Here is a 24,169-nt window from a genome sequence, read left to right on the forward strand (position 1 = left end):
ACTAGTCCAATTTGAGGGAAAATCCTCTGGTGAACACTGAGCTTAAAAGCTTGAATATCTGAAAATCTACCTGGCCTCACTGAATTTGTTTGCTGTTTGCAAACTTTCTTTCTCACTGAAGTGAAAAACATTGATATCAAGACCAGTTCACTTGCAAGTGGTAGCCCATTCATGCCTATTATGGGGACAAATTCTTTCTGACATTTTAAGCTATGTGTCATAATTGTCACAACCTGGTATTGAAACAGTCTGCCTTGATGTCTTCACAATATTCCTGTTGGAAAACAATATCTCACAAGTGACACATTGAACGGAATGTGACTTTTAGACAAAATTCAATCAACATAAAGTTTTAAAGTGTCAGTATTCATCCTGTATGCAAAGATTTTGATATCGCCATGTCTGATAAAATAAGCTGGGACTTACTACTTCAGTACATCACATCAGTTCTCATGTACAGAACAGTTTCATGATTCAGACATGAAGTCATCCCACAATTTTGTTATTATAATCACAATAGAAAATATTGGCAAACATTAGTACAAGAACAACTAACAAGTCAAATACATTTCTCACTATCTGACAACATATGACAGTTTCATGGCACTATAAGCAGTAATCCTCTTATGGCTGCTAAAACAAACAGTCGGAAGGTGCAATCTGCTCATCAGATCCCAACATGATTTTACCAAATGTCATGTGAATTCCTCTAAACTTGAAAATAGACTGATCCAATGCAAACCTTGCACAAATTACCATTGGTTACTGATATAGATGTACACTATTTGACATATCCTATTACATCAATCATGATACAAGTTCTATCAAGTCACATTGTTCTTACATCAGCATCTCCACTCTCTATGCTGCCAGTTGGACAAGAAACTCTTTCTACCAAAAAGATAATTTTGCAACTGATTAACTGTTTAGTTCAGGCCAGTTCTTGGAAGTAAGTTGAAGATGCTCAATATTGCCAAACATTAATGTTAGATAATCGCTCACTACTAGCTCTGCATCTGCTTAAACTATAGACAAAAGAAAAAGCCATTACCAAATCAACCTTGAGCTGCTTGTGGACCAATATATAGCGACATGGATGAAAAGGATGCAGAGGGCAAACTGGCTAAAGCGCCATAGTAGTGATCCAGAGAGGTTGAGATGTCAGGATAAAGACCATCCGTGACCAGGTGTAAAAGCCTTGGAGTCACCTTTGTCTGTAGACTCTTTTAGTGTTGTCACAACCCTCTTCACTTAAAAGAAACCATGAAACCACTGGTATATGACCAGATGAAGGCCACATGAATATGTGCAAACACCTAGTTGCGGGAACAGCAATGTGCAGTGAACTTGGACAAAGTACCTTAACTATGTGTCCCAGTCCATCCAGCTGTGAACTGGGTGCCTCATTAGGATGAGACAGCCACAATAAACTCAACGCAGTTGCATACACCTCAGGAAGTTGAGACTGATAATACAATAAGATTGACATCCAATGATCAAGGGAAACTAATACCTGCGGCTTGAGCAAGCACTAGTTGCATGATTATGTGCAATATATAAATATCCTTTAATAGCTATAATACTTAAATGGGTATCGTATGAAGTGAAAAATGAGACAGGGTTGTAGGGAGCTTAGGTCCCAATGACCCCAATGAGATCAAATCCATGGGATTCTGCAGTAAATTCCCATCCCTGTATTAAGCATTTCAAACACATAATAGGACAACAATTCTAAGTGTAACCCTGAGTCAAAAACAATTCAATCCTGATCGTTTTCTGATTCAATGCTGTCACCATTCAGATAAACTCTTCTGAAGTGAAAATTACACAAAACACTACCTCTCTCATCATGCAACATCTGATGATCGTCCACTTAACTTCACATTTAACACTTCAAGAAGGAATTAACAAAATACTTACTAACTTGCCAGAGGCAAAATTATGAGACAGACAAAACACCAACTTATTTGCATTCATGAACATAGAACTTAAAACTGAAATTCAACCCCTTAAAAATACCCAATACACAAGACCTCAAGCAATGAGAGTAATTTAACAGTAAATACTCAAAATGGCATGAATAATTATCTGATGCACTGTCAGATGCAAATTTGTCATGCCCTGATATATTTGAGGACCATGACTCCCACTCAATATTATCACAACAGATTTCAAGACAAGAGTCATCAGAAGATGACATATCCCCCCGGACCCTACATACCTGAATGGACAAATCATCTGACAGTTACTTGATGTTTTCTTAGAATAAGTTTAAATTGTCTCCATGGAAGTCATGAAAAATATAAATGCCATATATCTGTAAACAGCAAAAGGCACCACTTCAAGATCTGTCCCATATATCTGCCATGACCTGTTGAAAGATATCAAATGGTTTTCCAGTTGTGCTCTGGAAAAAGCTTATCTGTCCATTTCAGGACTAAGTCAGAATTGTTTCTATGGAAACTTGGAAAAATAAAAATGCCAAAACATTGTAAATGGCAAAAGGCACAACTTTGTGGTCTGCCTCAAATATCTGCCATGTTTTGCTGTAAGATATTGAATAGTTTTTAAGTTGTGCTCTGAAAACGAAGCCCATCCCTACATTTTGAGACTAAGTCAGAATCATTTCCATGGAAACTGGGAAAATGATAAATCACAAAAAATTGTAAATAGCAAAAGGCACAACTTTAGGGTCTCCCCTACATATCTGCCAAGTTTTGCTGAAGTAGAAACACATCTCTCACTTTAAAGACAAAGTCCAAATCATTTCCATGGGAACCAAGAAATTAATATATCACAAAAACCTGTAAGTACCAAAAGGCACCACTTTAGTTTTTGATTGATATATCTACCAAATACTGCAGAAAAATAGAGAAAGGATCTTGAGTTCTGCTCCAGGAACGAAGCCCATCCATCCATTTTTGAAAAAAAGTTCAAAATGTTTCCATTGAACTGACTGATGTATGTAACAAGTTTTGCAGAAAAATATTGAACAGATTTTGAGTTGTGCTCCAGGAACAAAGCCCAACCCACCATCTTGAGACTAAGTCCGAAACATTTCCATGGAAACCATGAAAATTATAAACCACAAAAACCTCTACATAGCAAAAGGCACCACGTTGGGATCTGCCACATATATCTACCAAGTTTTGCTGACAGATGTTAGGAACTTTTTGAGATATGCTCTGAAAATGAAACACACCTCTCACTTCTGAGACAAGTCCGACACGCTTCCATGGAAACTGAGAAACTAAGAAATCACAAAAACCTGCAAATAGCAAAAGGCACCATTTTCACTTCTGATTGATATATCTACCAAGTTTTGCAGAAAAATAAAGAACAGATCATGAGTTCTGCTCCGGAAACAAAGCCCATCCGTCCATTTTTTAGATTACGTCCAAAACGTCTGAAACCGTGAAAATAAGAGATCACTAAAAATTGTAAGTACCAAAAAGCACTGACTGATGTATGTTACAAGTTTTGCAGAAAAACATAGAACGGTTTTTGAGTTTTACTCCGGAAACGAAGCCCAACCCTCATTTTGAGACAAAGTCCGAAACATTTCCATGGAAACAGAGAAAATAATAAATCACAAACAAAAACAACAGCAAAAGGCACCAGTTTAGGATCTGCCACACATATCTGCCAACTTTTGCTGACAGATATTACAAAGTTTTTGAGATGTGCTCTGGAAACGAAACACACCGTTCACTTTTGGGTCATAGTCCGAAATGTTTCCATGGAAACGAAGAAAATGATAAATCATAAAAACCTGTAAATAGCAAAAGGCACAACTTTAGGTTTTGATTGATATATCTACCAAGTTTTGCAGAAAAATATTGAACAGTTTTTGAGTTATGCTCCAGAAACGAAGCCCACCCCACCATTAGACTAACACCAAAATGTTCCATGGAAAAACACAGAAAAATAAAAATGCCAAAACTCTGTAAGTAGCAAAAGGCACAACTATAGGTCTAGATTATTATATCAATCAAGTTTGGTCTAAAAATATTGAACGGTTTTTTGAGTTATGCTCTGGAAACAAAATGATTACTTAAGGACAGACGGACAAGGTGTCGACTATATCCCCCTGCATTACATGCCGGAGGGATAAAAAAACAAAACAATGTGTGACACAATACTAAGTGTATATTTATAGTGTTTATCTCTATCAACATTTATCATCATATGAATCAATAAGTCTCACTGGTACAGACTAGTTTACATTTGACAGAATAATTCAATCTAAGGTGTCAAGGAAACTGAGAAAGCAGCACAGACAGTATACATTGTACAGCAAAAAGCAATAGCAACAATACAGAATAAAAAAAATATTGGCCAACCTAAAAGTTAGTGCTAAACACTATGCCATGAGATGAAATTGGACTGTCTTCAAGGCTTACATATCTTGAAATGACATTATATCCCAAAGGCCCATAAAAGAAGTTTTGGAAATGGCAAATACAATTCATGATGACATTGCATGTAAACAATCAAGTCAACAGTAACATAATAGTGTGCACTATTCACAATGGATAACAGCCCTATGTTTGAATCATTCTATAGTGGACTAATTGATTAAAAGAAAACATCTTACATTGTGCTGCGGTATTATTCTCTTTGGATTTACGAGCTATGAAAATCGAGAATCAGCCTTGTCATAAACATATTATGTGACAATTTTCTGTTTTCATTTAGACATTATCTGTAGATCTGTTGGCATAGTCTTTGTATCTGAATGGATTGTTATTATTAATGGATTGTAAATATATATTGTTGTTTAATATGCACTCGCTGACTGTGTTTTCCATCCATCTCAAGGTTTTAACTTGTATAAATTTGACTACACTATGCAAACAAAAAAATAATAGAAATCTTCTGTCATCACAGCCATAAATCTATTCTCAGCTGTGATGAGTCACTAATGTAGCCATTTTCTTTCTACCATGGTGAAAGGAACTCTGTATGTATGTGTGCATGTGCAAAGTCTTTTTACTGTCTCCAAGTTCCCATCAAAATTTCTGACATTAAATGCAAAAGGTTGTACTCTAATCAGAAAATACGTACAAAAGAATATGTTGAAACAAAAATATACTTCAAAGAAGATGCTGCACATTGTATGACAAGAGTCCATTTTAATTTAGCATTTAAGTGTACATTTCATCAGCTACACCTATCCACACGGCACCATAATTTCGTTTGGTGCAGAAGGACTTGCATGTATCAGACACAACCAGCTGTGTAAATGTTTCCAAAAATAAAGTTTGAGCTATGTTGTTGTGGTAGAAATATCTCTCTACAGCAAAGTCATCACCTATGTGGTGTAACTTTTCCTACATGCTTGAAAAAGTGCCATGCTTATCTCTGACTAGAGGATCATAATGTCACATTTCTCCAAATCATGAACTCATGTTTAGAATAGGGCAATATATTGAGTACTGGTTTCATAAACAATAGGAAAATATCACTGTTTAACAGAGACTGCAGATAAAAAGTTACATCTATTTAAGTTAATTTACATGCAATTTCAGAAATTCCTAAAAAAGAAACATCACAGTAGCATTATATAGAAGTTCAGAGAATGTGATACCACTGTTTGGAATAAGTAAAGGTTTAATGACTGCAGAAGGATTCCTGCGGCCTGGAGGTAATATCAACATCACAGCAGGGATCACACAAAATGGTGCTTCACCAACTAACAATTCTCACAAGGGAACAAACGATGTAATCTGCTGCAAAAGAACAAGGCTCTCTTTCTTGCCATGCTTACAGCATGATTTATGTATGTAATTACAACTCTTCCCTCCATAACACAATACACCTGGATTGTTCTATATCATATCAATTAAATTACAATCATCACTTTCATCAGATTTCTTCAACCTGCAGATAGCAGAATGCCTGGTTTGTCCAGGAAGGACAGGTGACATACGTATTGTAGCTTTACAACTGTGTATCATAATAATAAAGTTTTCAATCAGTAGGGAATGAACATGCTGCGTGGATGTCTGTTCCCTAAACAACATTCAAAATCTCAGCAATGTGTGACCCTTTCACATGTAACATCAAGGTTACACTGATCTGGGTTCAACTATCTTCTTTCAGATCAGGGATACTGAATAAACAGCACTCTCACTATCAGAAGTAAAACACCTTGAGGTTATTGAAGGGCTACAGACTTTATTGACATTCTGCTGAACCATGTAACTTTCAAAAGTGTTCATTTCACTTACCAAACATCAAAATACTACAACCACAATTATCTGAATCACATAGCATCAACCTGCAGAAATTAATAAACGTTAGATTGTACTGAAAAAGCCTGCTGACTTAATTTTCTTCCAGTTCATATCGTTGCACATCCACAGTCAACATTACAAATTGTTCTTACTTTTAACCAAACTTGGTCTCATCAAAGGCTCAACACTGTCACCATCTGCGAAGTCTACTTGAAATCCAGTGCTATACCATCCCCACTTTTATAAACTCACTGACCCTTTTCATCTTTTTAGATACCCCTGTGTGCACTTCTCAATGTCAATTAGCTGTTTAAATGAGGTCACTCACATGCTGTCAGTTCACTATCAGCAAATATTTTGCACTTGCAAAAGGGATGTTTTGGTACATTAAGCAGTGATAATTGTCCAATACTTAATTTTTACACAATTTCACACAGCATACTATGTTTCATTATGGTTAGGGGAAAGGAGATACAGTACCAAGAGTTTATCAGTAGTCTTTGCAAGGTTTCAAATAGAGCTGCGTCATCACAAGGCACATTGTGACTGGTGAATACTGATCAAGTATCAGAAGCTCTGGAACTCCAAAGAAGTTCTACTTTTTCAGTTGCTCTGATGCTGGTATGTAATCCGTACTGGGAAGTGGCTACTGAACTAGCACTTTGGTACTCAGTCATCTGTTGGTCAATCATCACTGCATCTTGGATCCTCTGAAATCATGTCTGGATGGAAGACCTTCCAAGGTGGGGTCCTCTCTTACTCTTAGGGCTGTCTGTGGTCATGTTTAAACTCAGCTCTTTAACTTTTCAGCATGGCACAAGAAGGGTCATCCATTCCTTGTGATGACTCTTGATGTGAAAGCCCTCTCAATGGAAGCACTTTATGTGCAGCATTTTTTAATAATAACTGGTCTCGGCTTATTTCAATGACATTTCACAATGAAACAAAATGCTAAAGTTTTATCTGGAAATACCTCAATGACATCACACATTGTTCACAAGATTTCACTTTACCAACTTACTGTGATGTTCAGAATTTATCAATCAAACCATAGACATGATATGAAAAAGAAACTGTCAGCGTGTATGTGAACACTGCACTTATTCTCCTCTGATACTAACTTTGCTTGGGCGCAATGTGTTGTATTGGGGCATTTGGGGCATCAGGGTTTGTACAGAATATACAAGCAAAATTTAAGGCTTTTCTGGGCAAAATTAATGCCAACATGACAAGCAATCATATATGCAAACCTAACGGAAATAAAAACAAACAAGACTTCTGAGCACTGCTAGGTTTAATCTGAAATTTGTATTTCAGCCAGTGTCGGTGTATCTATGGAAGGGCATGAAGACTTCTAGATGAAATAACAAGGGAAGTAACTCCAAACTTGCATTGCATCAGACACACACACAAAGAATACACAAATGCATAAGGTTGATCAGTTGTTTTCCAGGCTTTTAAAGACAAAAATTGATTTTACAGACTTTTCAACGCCAAATGCCAAAATTCCAGGCTTTTCCAAAATTATACGAATCCTGGGTATTCAACATATATTTCTCACTACTTGTTGCAAAAATTCTGTAGAACAGAAACAAATAAAAGAGAAATGCTCATTGTGTAGTGTGTTTTCAAACGTTACTCCATGTTACAGAAACTCAAATACTTTGGTAAATTATGTTAAAATATATCTCCAGATGATTGTTCCACAGACAAGAGTACAAGATGAAACTGTGGTAACCTGACATCTTAAGACACTGGAGTACATACTGTCCTTACATGACAGAATTAGTAAAGATAATAATGAATTTCTTCATCACTGCCAATGTTTCTGTGACAACAGAATGTTCTCTCACCCTTGGAATGCCCATAAGACTGGCAATGTGGTGCTCTATCTAGTGCAGGTTGGTCATGACATATTGTACATTTGCTGGATCACTTCTAATGTTGAAATAGTGTTGGTGGTAATGGAAGTGTTCTGTCCAGTTCTTTCAGGGTGAAGTTATCATAGCTATAGATTTACTGTTGTTATGTGTACCCTTGTCAGAATTTTCAAGCATAATAACATATTTTCACAAGACTCAGGTTTTGGACTTGCAGCTAATCTTGCTGACAGACTCTTCTTAATAGGACTATTTTATAAAAAAACAAAACCTCAAATGATTCTACTCTTCCACGTTCTAGAAAAACAAGTGCAACAACGACAGACCAGACTGCATATTATTATACATGACCTTAAACATCAAGGCAACAGAAATCAAAATACTTTTCTCAGAATAATAAGGCAATGCTTCACCTTTAGAGTAATAATATCTAGTACATAGAATTCCTATTAAATACTTGTCAAAAACAACAATGAGGTGTAATGGTTGTCATGTATAGGCATTACTAGACATGTTAATCAGAGAAACAGTTATACCTATTTGACTTGATAGCCATCAAGTATATATGAGCCTGCAGGTAGTGATGGACGATTTATGCAACAGATGATTAGTTCTCCTACGCATGACTAAAAAATGAAACAATGTATGTACATTAAGGCTAATATGTATACCTGGTGTAATGGTCGTGTCAGACACGTCAGAGTTCGGACTTCCATTTGTTTCTTGTTCTCCCTCCTCCACCTCTTCTATCTCTGGTTGTTTTTTCAGCGGTGTTTTGCCCGACCGACGTTCAGACTCCGCCATGGTCATTTAGGGCCACTGAAACAAAATTAACAAGTGTATATATATATATATAATGCTCAATTATTTCTCTTGTCTTTACTAAGATCTTCTCAAATTTCAAAATGATACACAAGTAAATGTAGCATTTATCCTGTCCAGGAAGAAAAACAGATCATATTTCTGAAAATGAGGAGGTCCTTCAATGACACAATCAAAACAAAAACATTATAGGGAGTATGGCTCTACGCCGATTTTAGCAATATTCCATCAATAAAGAAATGAACTTGATACATTGTACCACTGCGGGGAATCAAACCCAAGTCTTTGTTCAATGTTATAACCACAAGGCTACCCCGCTACCCCCCAAAACGTAAGGCACTCTCGAACTTTCCAGTGTCAGACATCATATGACTATATCTTGACAGATTACTGAATGTAGAGGGCCACGAGATGTGAGCTTAGTTCAGTAAGACAATACTAAAACTGACCTCCTTGATACTGACGGACAATATGACACACAGTGTAACAAGAAGATACATAAACACAATTTGTAGATTTACTTAACTATTAACACAAAATTCACTGTCCACCAAGGCCACTGCAAACTCATCATCTAGTGGTCCAGATAATTTTTTAGTAGCCAAGGACCACAGGACCAGCATAAATTTGGCACACAGTAAGCATCATATCAGTGTTAATGAATGGTGTTTCATAGTAACAGGATATTGGGTCCTGTAAGCTTCAGGTGTCTGTCTGACCCACTGAAAATTCACAGGACCCACAGAATAAAATTAAACACACATTTTCAGATTTAAAATTTCTCATTATTGGCCTTGAAATTATTAACATTATATAATGACAAACATTTTAAACATTAATTTATAAACAGTGAACAAGTGTGGCATGCCACATATAACAACTTCAGACACAGTTATTGTGATGTATTCAGTCAGACACTGGGGCCAGCAGGTTGGGAACTTCTGTGTGACCGTTGGCAAATCTGCCGGATTTGTCAGAGGGTCAGACACTATTCGTGAACACTGTCATATGCCAGCACAAGTATTGTATCAAATGTCATGTATCATGTATTCAGCAGACACATCAATGGCTGACTCGATTGTTGGTTAAATGTTTAAAACATCACTCAGCTGTAGTCAACTTACAATATATGGGTAGACATATTTTTCCAGGTCTCCACAGGTGCACATCAATGCCAACAAAATGAAAAAACCAGTAATAACCTAGACCAGGTTTCACTTTCCAAGCTTCAACAAGCAAGTCCTACTCAAGTTTAAATATTTCTATGACAAATTTGATCTTGGAAATGCAAAAAACAAACAAAACCACAAATCTGTAAGCATTATAAGATGCCATTACAGGGTTTACGGAATGTACAAATGTGTTTCCAGTGTGCACAAATGTACACAAATAAAACAAAATATAGCATCTGAATAGACACACAAAAATACTGAGAGTGGATTGTTAATTACCTTTTTTGTGCAAAAAAAGTAAAATGACCAATAAGAAAATATCCCTTTATCAACTAAGGTCCAGTAATTACCCAAACAACTGAGTGATACTAGATTTTCCACTTCATCCAATGATCATATAACACAGGCCATACTAAAGCAGAAAATGGCTACTTTCATTATTAAGTGTATCATGTTGACATTTGATAACTGTAAAAGTCTACGTCCCATGACAACCAGCTGGTTTCTGACAGACAATAGGAGTTGAATAGTCAGTGGATGGTTTGCAATATCACTGGCAAGGTCCTCCCACATCGGCTGGAGAATGGAAAACATGTCATACATAATTTGTTGTGCAGCATTTAAAATCCAAAAGATCTTGCATAACAAAACACACGACGAACATCCCACATAAAACAAACATTCTGTTCAGGTAACACAATTCATCAATTTCTGGCAAAGGTTTAATGACTCACCTTTTCTTAGCTAAGTCAAACCTGAGATATGACATTCAGTAACAACTTATTTCAAAATCTGCCATTAGTGCTGCACATTATGGTTCTACCACTTTAATTGGTTTCAACCCAGGAATTACTTGTGCTGCTTGTGTGGTGGTTTTGAACCTATTCCTTTATCCCATACCTGCTGCACCAATCAAAACCTGTTTATGGTAAATATGGACAACCATACCCGGGCAAGAAACGAAAGTTGTCCATTGGCTGATTACATCTCAAAGAGATGTTATTCTGATTCCATCAAAATGATCTGATTCAATGAAAACATTGTTTTGCAACATTTTTGTATGCATGTTACCACTGGTACATGGATTTAATTTTCAAGTAGTAAAACATAACTGAAAAACCTAAAAAAAGATTGATTAAAACCCCAACACAGGCATTTATCATGCACAATTAATGAAGAAATAACCCTTAGCTACTATTCAAAACAGAACAGCCGAACGATTCTGAGTAGCTGATGTTAGATTGACAGTTGATCCAAGATGGTGGTCAATAATTTGAAAAACAAGACGACAAAGACATCAATATCGCCTGCAATGGCAAAATACTCTTTATTAATATCTACTTATTATGACTAAAGTATGCCAATGTTTTGGTGTGCATATGGCAGAGTGGACGGAGAGTATTGCAAGTTTTTATAGTTCTGGGCGTAGATTTTCGAAGCTCTTTCAGCTATAAGATAGTGGTAAGTGCCAATCATTAACATTAACTTAGACTATGTTAGCACTATGAGAGCTTCGAAAATCTAGGCCCTGCTCAAGAAAAGAACACTACCACCAAATTCATTCGAGGTCAAACTTGTTGCCACAGAAACACAAAAAATATTTTATTCAGAAGTAAAAACCTACCAAAAGGCACCAGCATACCACAAGACCTATCTATGTGCCAAGTTGGATGAAGAAATGGGGAACAGTTTTAAGGTTCTTCTCCGGAAAGGCTCACAACCACCAATTTCAGTCAGTCAAACTTGTTGTCATGGAAACAACAAAAAATAAAATTCATACATTGGTGCAACCCCCAAAAGGTACATATACGGACCATGGAGAACATGGCAAACATGTGTACGAAGTTTGATAAAGTTTGGAAGATTTGCTCTGGACTCATCTTGTCCTCATAGTCAGAGTGAGGGAGTTTAATTTTACGCCACATTCAGCAGTATTCTTTATGTATTGCAGTAATCATTGTCAGAGCCACATTCCATGTTTCTATGGAATTCACAAAAAAATTTAATTCATATATGGGTCTAATAGCCAGAAGGCAAATTTATGGATTATGCTTGAAATATGTACCAAGATCCTTGAACCTAGCATTATAGTTTGGAAGATCTGCTCCAGACAAGATAACATCCTCATCATCAGTCATAGTCTCAGAATAAGCCATGTTTCCATGGAAACTGCAATAAATAAATAAATAAATAAATAAATAAATAAATAAATAAATAAATAAATAAATAAATAAATAAATAAATAAATAAATAAATAAATAAATCAATCAATCAATCAATCAATCAATCAATCAATCAATCAATCTGGGGCTAACTCCAAAAAGGCACATTTAGGAATCATGCTTGACATGTGCACCAAGTTTGGTGAAGCTATCACAAACAGTTTAGGAGACAGGCTTCAGACAAAGCATGACAGACAAGGGATAGACAGAGGGTGTACTCAACTTGTTTCTTTATCCCGTCAACTTGGTTGCGGGCAGAGGATAATAAAATCATAAGCAACATATCCTTCAATAATGTAATTTAAAACATCATGACAAACGGACAATTTTAATCAACATTCGTCAACTTAGGTTCATATTTTGGGGGTGATCAGAGAAGTCTAAAGGTTGTAGTTATTGCCTCATTTCAAAGTCACTTTGTACCAAAGTAAATTCAAAGTTATTTATTGGCTTATTGTATACAGATAAAAATTGAAATTGATATATAAGATAAGAAAGTATCACAATTCAAATAAGGAATCTTCTCTGATGTCAGCACTGGGAACATGCATCATATCTCATATCAAGTTCAAAACTATAAACTGACAATCTTCATCCTTGTAATTCAGCTATCAAGTGACAAGTATGTAATTTTCTGCTTGGTGTTTGTAATCAATCAAGTTATCTATGATGCAACGAACAAGATTTCCACTACTACAGAACAGGTTTTCATTTGACAAATCAAATTGTTTACCTGAAGCATATGCTGTCCTAACATATTCAACATTCACTAACACACTGACAAAATCTAACAGCTCCTCAACATGGTCTACTTCTGAAGACAGAGAGACTTTGGCTTCGAAAACATAGAATACAAACCAAAGTGAAAACCTACTTTCCATCTCAAGGTAATTTTATATACATACTGATCAATATTGTTGAACAAACATTCCGTAAACCAACTACATGAAGAGACAGAACATAACTCATCATAAATTTGATAAAGACAACATTTCTGCAGCTCACACAAAGACATGAAGATGAATATACTCAGAATGCTAGATGATATATTGATGAAGCTTCCTTGTGATCAAAATATCCTGAACACTCCACAATGATAATGTGTCTGTTTCACACTAAACCAATATTCCAGCTTCTGCGATACACAGCCTTAGTCTGAGAGACAAGTAATACAATAAGAGATAGGCCGAGTAGGAGCTGTGTTTACATGTTATAAGGGAGCTGAGCAGGTGTTGTGTTGGCAGACGGTGGCTGCAGCAGCAGCAGCACTAGCCAGCCCAGCAGTTGCTGCTCCAGGTAGTAGTACTCTGATCGTGTGTACACCACTCACAATGGAACTTCTAAGAATGGAAACACATTTGGAAGAGTTCCAGGTTGACGCTTAACTTACCCTCATAACCTGACCCAACCAACTGACATGCATACAATTACAACCCATATTACCATGCTTGGATTAATGTAGAAAACCACTTGCAGCTTGCCCTCACACACTGTTTAATGATGATTAACACATGCAGCGAAGGAAATACCTCATACTGTAGCAAAAAATGACACTGATGACAAAGCTACAGATGTGTTGCAACAACATTATTGAAAATTATTATCTAAAAACCAGAAGCCAACTGATTGTTCAATTACTAAAGGAAAAAAACATCAGAAATTATCAAGAAACTGAATGAGTAATTACATTTCCTTAGTATAACCTAGTTTGGAATGGGGTGTTCAAAACAGTTATTAAGAAACCTTGAGCAAAAGCAAAACGCTCTGAAAAAATTAAATATCTTCAAATCAAAGACACAACAATAATTCTATCAAGATCTTGTTTATAATAAGATCCCAATAATGTCACTGACAGTAAAGTTTATTTAGTATGCTAAGTGAGCGATAAAAGAGTAGGGTGCTACTAAAGTTGTGAAACTGTGTCAACAGGTCAAGGGTTGGGCGTACGCTAACCTACATGTAGACCAACATGGTGATCAATTGTACACACCAGAGTGGGCCATAACTTTAGTTCCATGAGAGGTATCTTTGTCAGGCTCTACCTTGATCACTTCCTTGTTCAGTACGAATATGAAGCAATCTCACTCTCTTGATGCATAAAATAAATGCCAGTCCTCAAGATATAATCATATACAAATCAGGAAGTCTTCCTCTTGTCTTACCCCTGAAAATGTGATCATACTGCTGTGCTCATGTTTCGAATGCTTGAAAGGAAGATGTAGAAATGAAACACAGTTATGAAAATAAAAAATCAGTTATCTTCAATGAAACATTTCAATAATTTCAAATGACAATAAATGAAAAGAAAAAAAACTCTAGAAAAGAGTGAATGTAATTTTAACATCATGACCTCTAAAGTTTAAAATCTGACTTAAAACTTTCCTAAACTTGATTAAGACACCAAGTCTCATATCACAATTTGTTTTGTATATGTGATCATCCAATTGTCTTTATCTTGTACAGTCAAACACATAGGTAGCATATTTATAGAATGGATTGTAGCAAGAATATTTAATCTCACAGACAGTAACCCTTAAAACAGCAACTCTTCAAAATGTAAAATCTCATTTGTTTCTGTGTTGCTTAAAGTCACACACAGCATTCTAAACCTGTAATCCCCAAAGAGAGTGTGAAATGTATTTGAAGAGCGATCAGTAACACCGATACGTTACTTTTTCACCAGGGACTGATAATGAATATTCATGCAGTCCTGCACTGTTTACACAAGTTAAAAAACTTTCAAAAACAAATGCCTATCAGTATCACAGTGTAATCCAGATACAGGATTATATACAAACTAAAGGTCACTGTGTTCTGTATTCTGATTGGTATAAAAACATGATCAAATGGTATTTGATTCCCGGAAACTGCAAGATTGTTCGCTTCGTATTGACACGTAGAAACATCGCAAACAATTGTTTTGTTGTGTCATCGGTAGTGGTGACATCATTCAAGTCATATTGCGACGTAAAGTTAGAATGACGTCACAGCTCCAGATGCTACCATGGGGACTACCTGAAACGGCTAGCTGATGACACTTCACTGCTGTACCCGTACTCGCTGTAAATGACTGTAGACAGTAAAACCCTTTGGTTTACTTTTTGGTTTACAATGTTGATAAACATCAGTGTTGGCCAATTTCCAGGTGTTATTAAGTATTTGAAGCACAGGAATGCATTTGGAAAAGACTTTCAAAAACAAATGCCTATCATCAATATACAGGGATTGACTTGGGCCGCGATATCGCGATTTTCTCGCACCAGTTGCTTTAAAATCGCACTCAAATCTACCTGCAGCGATTTAAAATCGCATCCTGCTTACCTGTATGATAGGAAGTTTTTAAATCTGTTTTACTGAGAAAGGATTTGTCGTTATTTTGTCCTGTCAAAGATATTCCCGTTGCTTTCTACCTATTTTTAATCTTCGAAACATAACTTCTGGTATGGAACACCGAACATCGTTACACAGTGCTGCACAAAATGAGCTGCGCTGCAAGGAGTACGGCAAACTCTGAACCCCGCAGTACTGTGTTGTTTATGCACAGTGCGACGGTGTACAGAGTTCGCATTTGGAAGTTGTGTTCTGCAACGTCACACAAAGGGCAGCTTCTAACGAAACCATCTTATTCGATATAAAAATCTTTAAATTCTTAAAGACTACGAATGAAAACGAAGAAACAACTTGACCCATTCAACACCGTAGAAAAATTGGCCAAGACATCGCCAGTCCCCAGGAGCTGTAGGTCGAAAAAACGACCAGTCAGTAGTTGCATGAAAATGATTTATACTTTTCGGAACCTAACTAACATATGATTCATTTATCAAATCTATCACTCTTCATAATGCCTGTCAACACTTATTACATTTAAGATAGCCATATTTATCGACAAGGTTAGAATTGAAAACTATTTTCTTTTTCCGCAATGTTATTTTTAAAAAAAACTATTCTCACACACATGCTTCGGCAACGGGTCCACATCCGAGTTCTCAGTGAGCAAATCAACAATGCGTAGAGGATATAATTAAACAAATCACATAAACTGAAGAATAAAAGCAACAACAGTAATCATAAAAATTGTCTAAGAACATTATAACTTACTATTTCAAACGTTATTGTGCGATCGTGTCATGTCATTCTTTCTCGTTTGTGGGGGGGGGGGGGGGGGGAGGAAACAGTATCCATTGCTGTTATCTGATTGGCTGACTTAGGTCACTTGTCTGAATTTGACCGATCACGATCCTTACTGCAGGCTGAGGCTAAAAAGCGTCATTAGAAACCAATGTTTATCCAATAAACGCGCTTCTTACAACTATGAAAATACTCTAGGCAAGGATACCGTCATTTTGTTGATGTTCAGAGCTTTCGAATGATACCCGCCATCAAACGAATCGCCTCACATGTTCTTCATTATCAGACAAAGATTTTAAAACGGAGGTTTTTCACGCTGTTGTATCACGTTACCAAGCGAATTGCCACTGATATCGGGAAATACACGACCATACATATTACTTCTGAAATCTTTCTAGAATAATTTTCTGATCGTGTATAAATGAACATATGAAAGAAAAAGTGAAGGGGATGTCATGACTTGTTACAAACAGAAAAAAACGCTCCAGGTTTTTGTTCCTCTGTGGTTCATCTAGACATATAAATGTCTATGCCTGCATTTTCATTACAAATTAACTTATTTAAGTTGTAGTCGTATTACGTGAAACATATGATAAAAATAACTTTCAGATTTACAAACAGTAAGATTAGTCCTTTCAACTGGTGTATGATATGCAGTAGCAATAATGATTTATAAGTTGATATTTTCTCTTGATAAACATAAACTTCATCTATGACCTCAGAGTTGCTCAGAGTTTATGCCGCTGGTTGACTGGTGTTGAAAGAGTTAAGTCGTTGACCTTGACAACCAGAATGCAGACACCAATTGTGATGCTAGTAGATCTACAGACTTTTAATTCATTGCAATTCAGGATTGCTTGACTTGAAATTGATTATGACAATGTTTTATTTGTCTCGTTATCTTTTTCTTCTGAACGATCATGAACAGTTAAATCTCATAAGACTTTAAAAAATCTCATGCTTTTGATCCCATGTGAGATTTTATCTCACATGTTTTCTGAGCCAGGTTTATCCCTGATATAGATACAGGATACAGGGTTATATCAATGATCTCTCATCGCAGACACTGTCTGAGATGTGAAATTCACATTAAATACTCATAAGGCACATCAAGGTCTTGTGGTCTGGGTTTGTGTCAAGTAACTTGAAAACAATCCAAGACCTGAACACAGAGATTTTTCTGGGTTACATCTTTTTATTCTTAAATACAACATTTCAGGGTTTGTTCTGGCCCCATCATCACTCCAAAACCTATTACTGCTATTACCTGATAATCCATTGTCTCAAATTGATGAAAGATGCTTCATAAAATAATTGTGACTTGAATGTATGTGCATATGATTTATTCATATACATTTGTATGGAGTTCATTATGTGTATTACACCATGATCCTAGCATCCCAACAAAACCTCTATAAAATCAATAGAATATAAACAAAGATAGTGAGAAGACAGACATATCAGTATTAAAGATTCAAGGCAGGTTTCTGTGATTCAGAGTGGTTTCAGGTGATAAGTATACATTCACAATGACCTATTATTTCACACGTTTTTTAGAAAACCATATTTCAAGCCATCAGATATACACTAATATAGACAGCTTGATCCATTTGCTTTATAATGGGAGTTGTCTTATTGATCTAGGTCTTCATATACAGGGCTAATTGTATGTAACAGACGTGCAAGTCATCATGAGACTGATATTATGCACCATGACCACAAGAATATTACAGTAGCAAAATTTACAGGAACACCTAATGATGCATGAATTTGTGTGTCACAAGAGATGCTGTCATTGTTTACATATACAAGTGATGTGAGTGAATGGCACCGTGCCTTCATGACGCTGCCATCACACAGGGACAGTTTGCTCAGTCTGTGGCTAAAGCAGTAATACATATGCAGGATCTCACCATACATGTGATATATTATAAACACTACAGGTTCGAAAAAAAATGAAGATGATGTAAAAAATGAGTCCATGCATTGAAAATATTACAGAACCCACAGTGGGTACTTCACTGAGAAGAAATACTCACATTATCAAATTAGTCACCATTCACATAAATATAGCTCTTTATCAAGGCAAGTATTATTCACTTACTTTTTACTTGCAACATATGTCACTAGTTAAAGTCACAGTGGCTGAGCGGGCTAGGCGGCTGACTTTGTGTGCTGGCAATTAGGTGCCTGACTCTGAGGGTTCAGGTTCGAATCCTGGATGGGACTTAATCAAAAAAGTACTACAATTTGTACTTTACTGAGAAAGTGAAATCCCAAATATGACATATGTTGCATTTGACCACTTTCTAATTGGCATCGTGAAATCGTGTTTTTACTTGAATTTGGAATAATCTATTAAAATGAAATAAGTAAAATGGATTTTTTCCATGCCAAACATGATAATAATGAACACTCTGCTATATCAAATTTAACATCAATGTGATCATAATTAATACTACCAACATGATCAAAAGAAGTAAACACAAAATCCTTTGTCTTCATTGCATTGCGGGCTTGTTATTGCATATTGATATTTCTTATTCAATACTATCAATATGCAGCATATTCATCTCTTTGTGGATTTGCTGCAACACTACTGTCTACAAAAATAACTACTTTCTAGAGGTAGAGTGTAGTCAAATTTTACAGCATCGTCCAGTCCTCTCAGAAAAGACAAGTGTCAATACTGAACCCTGTATCCTAAATGTTAGAATTTCTACATGCCAATTCTTTTCCTATTACTATTATTCATGCACACGAAAAATCCTAAAGAATATGCATTGGTTCCTTTGCAAGTATTTTTGTACATGATGAAAGGAGGCATATGTATTTTCTGTGGCATATAATCTCAATATTTCACTCAAAGGGCTAGAACAAAAAAAAGAGTTCATAAAAACTACCGAGTACAAACATCATTGGTGCACTGGTAATGTTATCAGGACAGCATTGTTCACGGCATTCAAATCTTATTGTGACATGAGGTGTTACTTATCTTGCATCAGAAACATCATTGTTGTAGGCTGGCTACATCATTCAACATACGTAGAGACAAGTAGAGCCATCTGAGCATTTGTCTGCAGAATTAAAGCATAATGTGAAATGAAGAAATATTAAACCTAGTCTGCGTGTCTGACTGATTTTACAAAACTTGTGTAAGTATTCTTATTACCTTTGGTCTCCCTTAGAAAATCCAAGAATGGATCCTGTTTCACAGAATCTGTAAGACACTGATATTTATACATTGTGGCTGTCATGAATCTTGCTCAACATTTACTAACAGTACTGAGCATAAATGGACATACCTGACAGATTTCATTACATAAAACACATGTATATATCAAAAGGTACAATGACATATATATACATGGTATTTACATATATCTCACCGAAATCCTTATTTGTAACCTGTTTACAACATAGACAGTAATGTAAGATACAGCTTACTGTTTTCTCATCATAATTCCTGGAAACATTCCCCAACACAGACATGAGTTTCACTTATAAATGTTACTTATGTGTTGTGATATTACCTTGACATAGTAACTGCACATAATCAATCTGAGGATCTCTGATATCAGACAAGTGTTGGGTCTGTTTTCATTGATCATACTTAGTTCCAAGAAATATTGATGTTCTAAATTCAATCTAAATCAGAATATGATAAGTGACATCCTCTAAAAGCAAGTAGCACAATAAACTGACACACAACAGATGCCCTTCCCACCTATTTCAGCTCTCCAATCTCCAATCATACCTGCTGATTCCAAGTGTAAACATAGGGCAGCTGCTGGATACCACTGCTATGTGATGTTACAATGAGGTCAGGTGGGAGACATGGGTGGAGCTGTCACAGGCAAGTAGCAGTGAAATGCTGCTCTGGTTACACCCTTTAATCAACTCATAGCTTATTGTCAAGTGAATATGCTCCAACGCACCTTGTTTGTTTCTTTCCCTGAAATACTTGAACATCCATGCTTGGTGATTTTGACAACAATGCTCCTTCAACATTTCAATGTGTAAACCCAACAATATGACAAGACTTCAACAGGCACATGAGTGGGACCTTATTCCCAAAGACCTCTGCGGACAAAGAAGGAAAATGTCTAGCCTCTATTCTTTAAAAAGTGTCAATGAAAAATATGTAATAAAGTCAACCCATTACATTTTTCCTATTGAGAGGATTTGTAAAGCAGTATATTAATTGTTGTCTTCACAATTTAAACCAAAGGATGTCAATTATGTGGTATTTTTAAATATGTAGCTTAATGCTTAATAAAAATGATCGGGCAATAAATATTTTTATTCAACCAAAATTACACACATGAACAGAGACAAAAACATAAAAAAACAAACATTTTCATTCATGTCCAGTAAAAGAAACAATCTATCGATTATCATCGCTGTTACAGTATAACAGAAGGACCTCACATCCAATGAGTAACTGCTTAACACCACAGTGTTTCAGTCAGTACCTGAAGCACTATTAATGTAAGAAATGCATAAACAGAACCACTGTATGTTTCTTATCAGGCCAATAACATATCATCTCTGCCTTATATTAAAAGAGCCACTGGTACTTATTTGGGATAGTCTGACACAAGAAGAATGTAACAGGTCATCTGGGTTCAATATGACAATTCCATGGACGTCATACTGATTAATACATATCCTTTGGGAGGACCAATGGAATATTGATCTTTTCATAAGATATGTTTAACTATCTTGATATAAAAAAACCCTGACTTCCCAATTCAAAAACAAAATCTGGTAGTGCGTATTCCATGGTGCTGGGTGCACTTTAAACAACCATGACAAATTCACACGCTTGTTGCATGTAATAATTATTACCCATATGGTCAACATATGGGTAGTGGCATACTAGTCTTGTATTAACCACATGGCCAGGGTAAGGGTAGTTCCATACTAATCTCGTAAATCACTTAAGTGCTGTATAATGTTGACCAGTGTGGTAATGGCAAGACCTGAAATTCTAATAATGTGATTGATACTACTTTTTCAGTCATTAGGAGGCTGTAGGAGGTGATGACAACTGACATGCATCATGACGTTGGTTACCAAGGGGGCAGTGGTAGTGACATCATGCAGGAAAATGCTGTCTTTTTGAAACCAGTTTCGGTTTGAAACCATTAAATTAACAAATATATGCTACTTTGTCAATTTAATGCATGTCAGATGTGGGTAATACATAAAAGACTACACTTGGTCTCATTATACAAAACTCGTGACCTCACTTTGGCTTAGTCAGATACCATAATGATACTTGTTTCGTACAATTTGTATGTAATGAGATCTGGCGTGCTGTATTCTCTAAATATATCATTGTAATTTATATGTTTTATGTTTCAAATTTCCACCACATGAACATCATGAGCACACAAATATATCAGCAAACTGGTAAGAATGTACATGTGTATCTACTTCCATCAATTTTTAACCTGCAGAGACAGGAAATGGGAAGGAGGGGCACTCTGCAAGCTATATTTTTCTAATTGGGTTACTTTTTACTGACGGCTCACAATTGCATCCCTTGCAGTCAAACTCATTAAAATGTGAATCCACTTCTTTTCTCATGACAACAACAGATGCGAAGAGGCATATCCCGATGAAATGTTTGATGTCAACTTTATTCCATCTTATTCCTCTGGCAGGGCAGCACTAAGTTCATTGAGAGTGGTCGATGATTATTGACAGTCACATACGTGACATTCAAGGATATCCCAAACATGTTCAATAGGTGAGAAGTCTGGACTGAGTGCCGGCAATGGTATTGTAAGGTGCCTCCTCGGTAACAATACAACATGTGCTCTTGTGTAGTCATCCTGCAGCACAAAACAAGGTCCATGTAGCCCCACAAATAGCACCACATGTTCCTCCAAGATCTTACCGCGATACTACTGCCCAGAGATACATCCACGAATAACGAGTAAAGATGTTCTGTCAGACAGTAATCACACCACACACCATTACAGACCAACCCATCTATTCATCCAAAATTATCATTGAACAAAAGCCTTGTTTCATCTGTAAACGCATTTGCCAAATGACAATTTGGCCAATACTGATGCTCATGTCACCAATGACATCAAGCAGTAACTTCAGTCTGTGAATCATGTGATAACACATAGATGTTGGTTATGCAGGCTCCATCTGTGCAGTCTATAACAAGGGGCACTTACTCGGTGCAGCTTATTGCCAATTAAAAGGTACATTGACCAGTTGTGCAGCAACGTGATTCTGAAGAAACCATCTTGTAAGATGGAATAAATTAACTTACATTACAATGTTACAATGACAGTTTTAGTGTGATTCTCATTCTGAACATTTCACATAAATGACAGGCTGATTTAAAATCTGTGATTGAAGGATTCTTGATACTGAAGAGTTTTTATCACAACATGAACATAAATTCATCAGAGCAGATACTTTAAACATCCAATGCTGAATAGACTAACGCCTAATCTATAATTTTGATTAACAAATAAAGCCATATAAATTGAAAAGAAGCCCTGGTGAGATATGAGATTCAGAAACTGAGGGAATCTAGACTTGCGTCATTCAGAGTTAGGCAATAGACCTAAATATGGTTCAAGGACAGCATGGCAGATTAAATGTCGAACTTCGATCTTGCAGAAATTGTTGGTTGCTGTAGTAGCACCCTGACACAGCCGCCATTAAGCAGCAGTGCTGGATCACAACACACTCATTGATGGCAGCATACTGATGGGAGCACACCTGCATCCAGGTAACAGATAAAAGCAGACCTAATTGCAGGATACTGATATAAGCACATCTTCAAGTATCAGAACTGGACAAAGTATGTTGAAGAAAGAATACCTGCATGCAGCTGACAGATGGCAGCAGACCTAAATGCAACGTATGGATGAAAGCATATATAGATTCAGCAAACTGTCACCACACATGCATACCTAATAACCAATACTTGGGGCAGTAAACTTAAATATAGCATAATGATGGCAACAAATATACATACTGGTTGCAACAAGCATACATCATAAATACTGGTTGTAATACACATACAGCATACACAACACTTGTTGAAACAGACATACAGCATACACAACATCAGCTGAAGTAGACATACAGCATACACATCAGTTGTAGTAGACATACAGGATACACAACAATGGCTGCAGCAGAGTTGCAGCATAGATCATACTGCTTGTTGTAGACATACAGTATACACCATACCGGTTGTAGTTGACATACAGCAATTGGGTTGCAGCAGGCATACAGCATACACATCACCGGTTGAAACAGACATACAGAATACACTATGGCTGTTATGATACACTCACATATTTCGTTAATCAGACCATAGTCCTTAAAGAATACAATTCGTTATTTGTGGTCACCAGAAACAAATATGAATGAATATTTACAATTTTTTTTATCTGAGCTTGTTTTTACTTGAGCCCATAATAAAGTATATGGAATATATACTAGCATTGCATGCATTGCAAGTCATGTTAGTTTGCAATGGCTGCCCATGATATTGTGGACTACAACTATTAGTGTACAGCATACTAAATTTGAGTGTCATGTCAGATCACCACTTAGTACTACAACAAATTTACAGTCAGCATGAGGGTCCCGTATTGTGCATCAATCACTTACATACAATATTGTATTCATGAATAAATTATTCATATTCATTACCCAAA

General features: G+C 36.3%; 1 protein-coding gene across 7 annotated transcripts in view; it reads right to left on the bottom strand.

The window, feature by feature from the left end:
* LOC137298887 (cAMP-regulated phosphoprotein 21-like) overlaps positions 1-24,169 on the bottom strand; it is a 71,627-nt gene that overhangs the window by 28,002 nt on the left and 19,456 nt on the right. For 5 of the 7 annotated variants that reach the window (XM_067831246.1, XM_067831247.1, XM_067831245.1 and 2 more), the window contains exon 2: positions 8,791-8,938. In XM_067831246.1, the coding sequence (XP_067687347.1) occupies positions 8,791-8,929 (139 nt within the window). In that variant the 5' untranslated portion in view covers positions 8,930-8,938. Of the gene's footprint in view, positions 1-8,790; positions 8,939-11,737; positions 11,784-19,508; positions 19,536-24,169 lie in introns of those variants that run through there. The other 2 variants (XM_067831242.1, XM_067831243.1) reach the window with 2 other exon arrangements.

The sequence above is a fragment of the Haliotis asinina genome, chromosome 10 (assembly GCF_037392515.1).
Source record: "Haliotis asinina isolate JCU_RB_2024 chromosome 10, JCU_Hal_asi_v2, whole genome shotgun sequence".
NCBI classification, from domain to species: Eukaryota; Metazoa; Mollusca; class Gastropoda; order Lepetellida; family Haliotidae; genus Haliotis; species Haliotis asinina.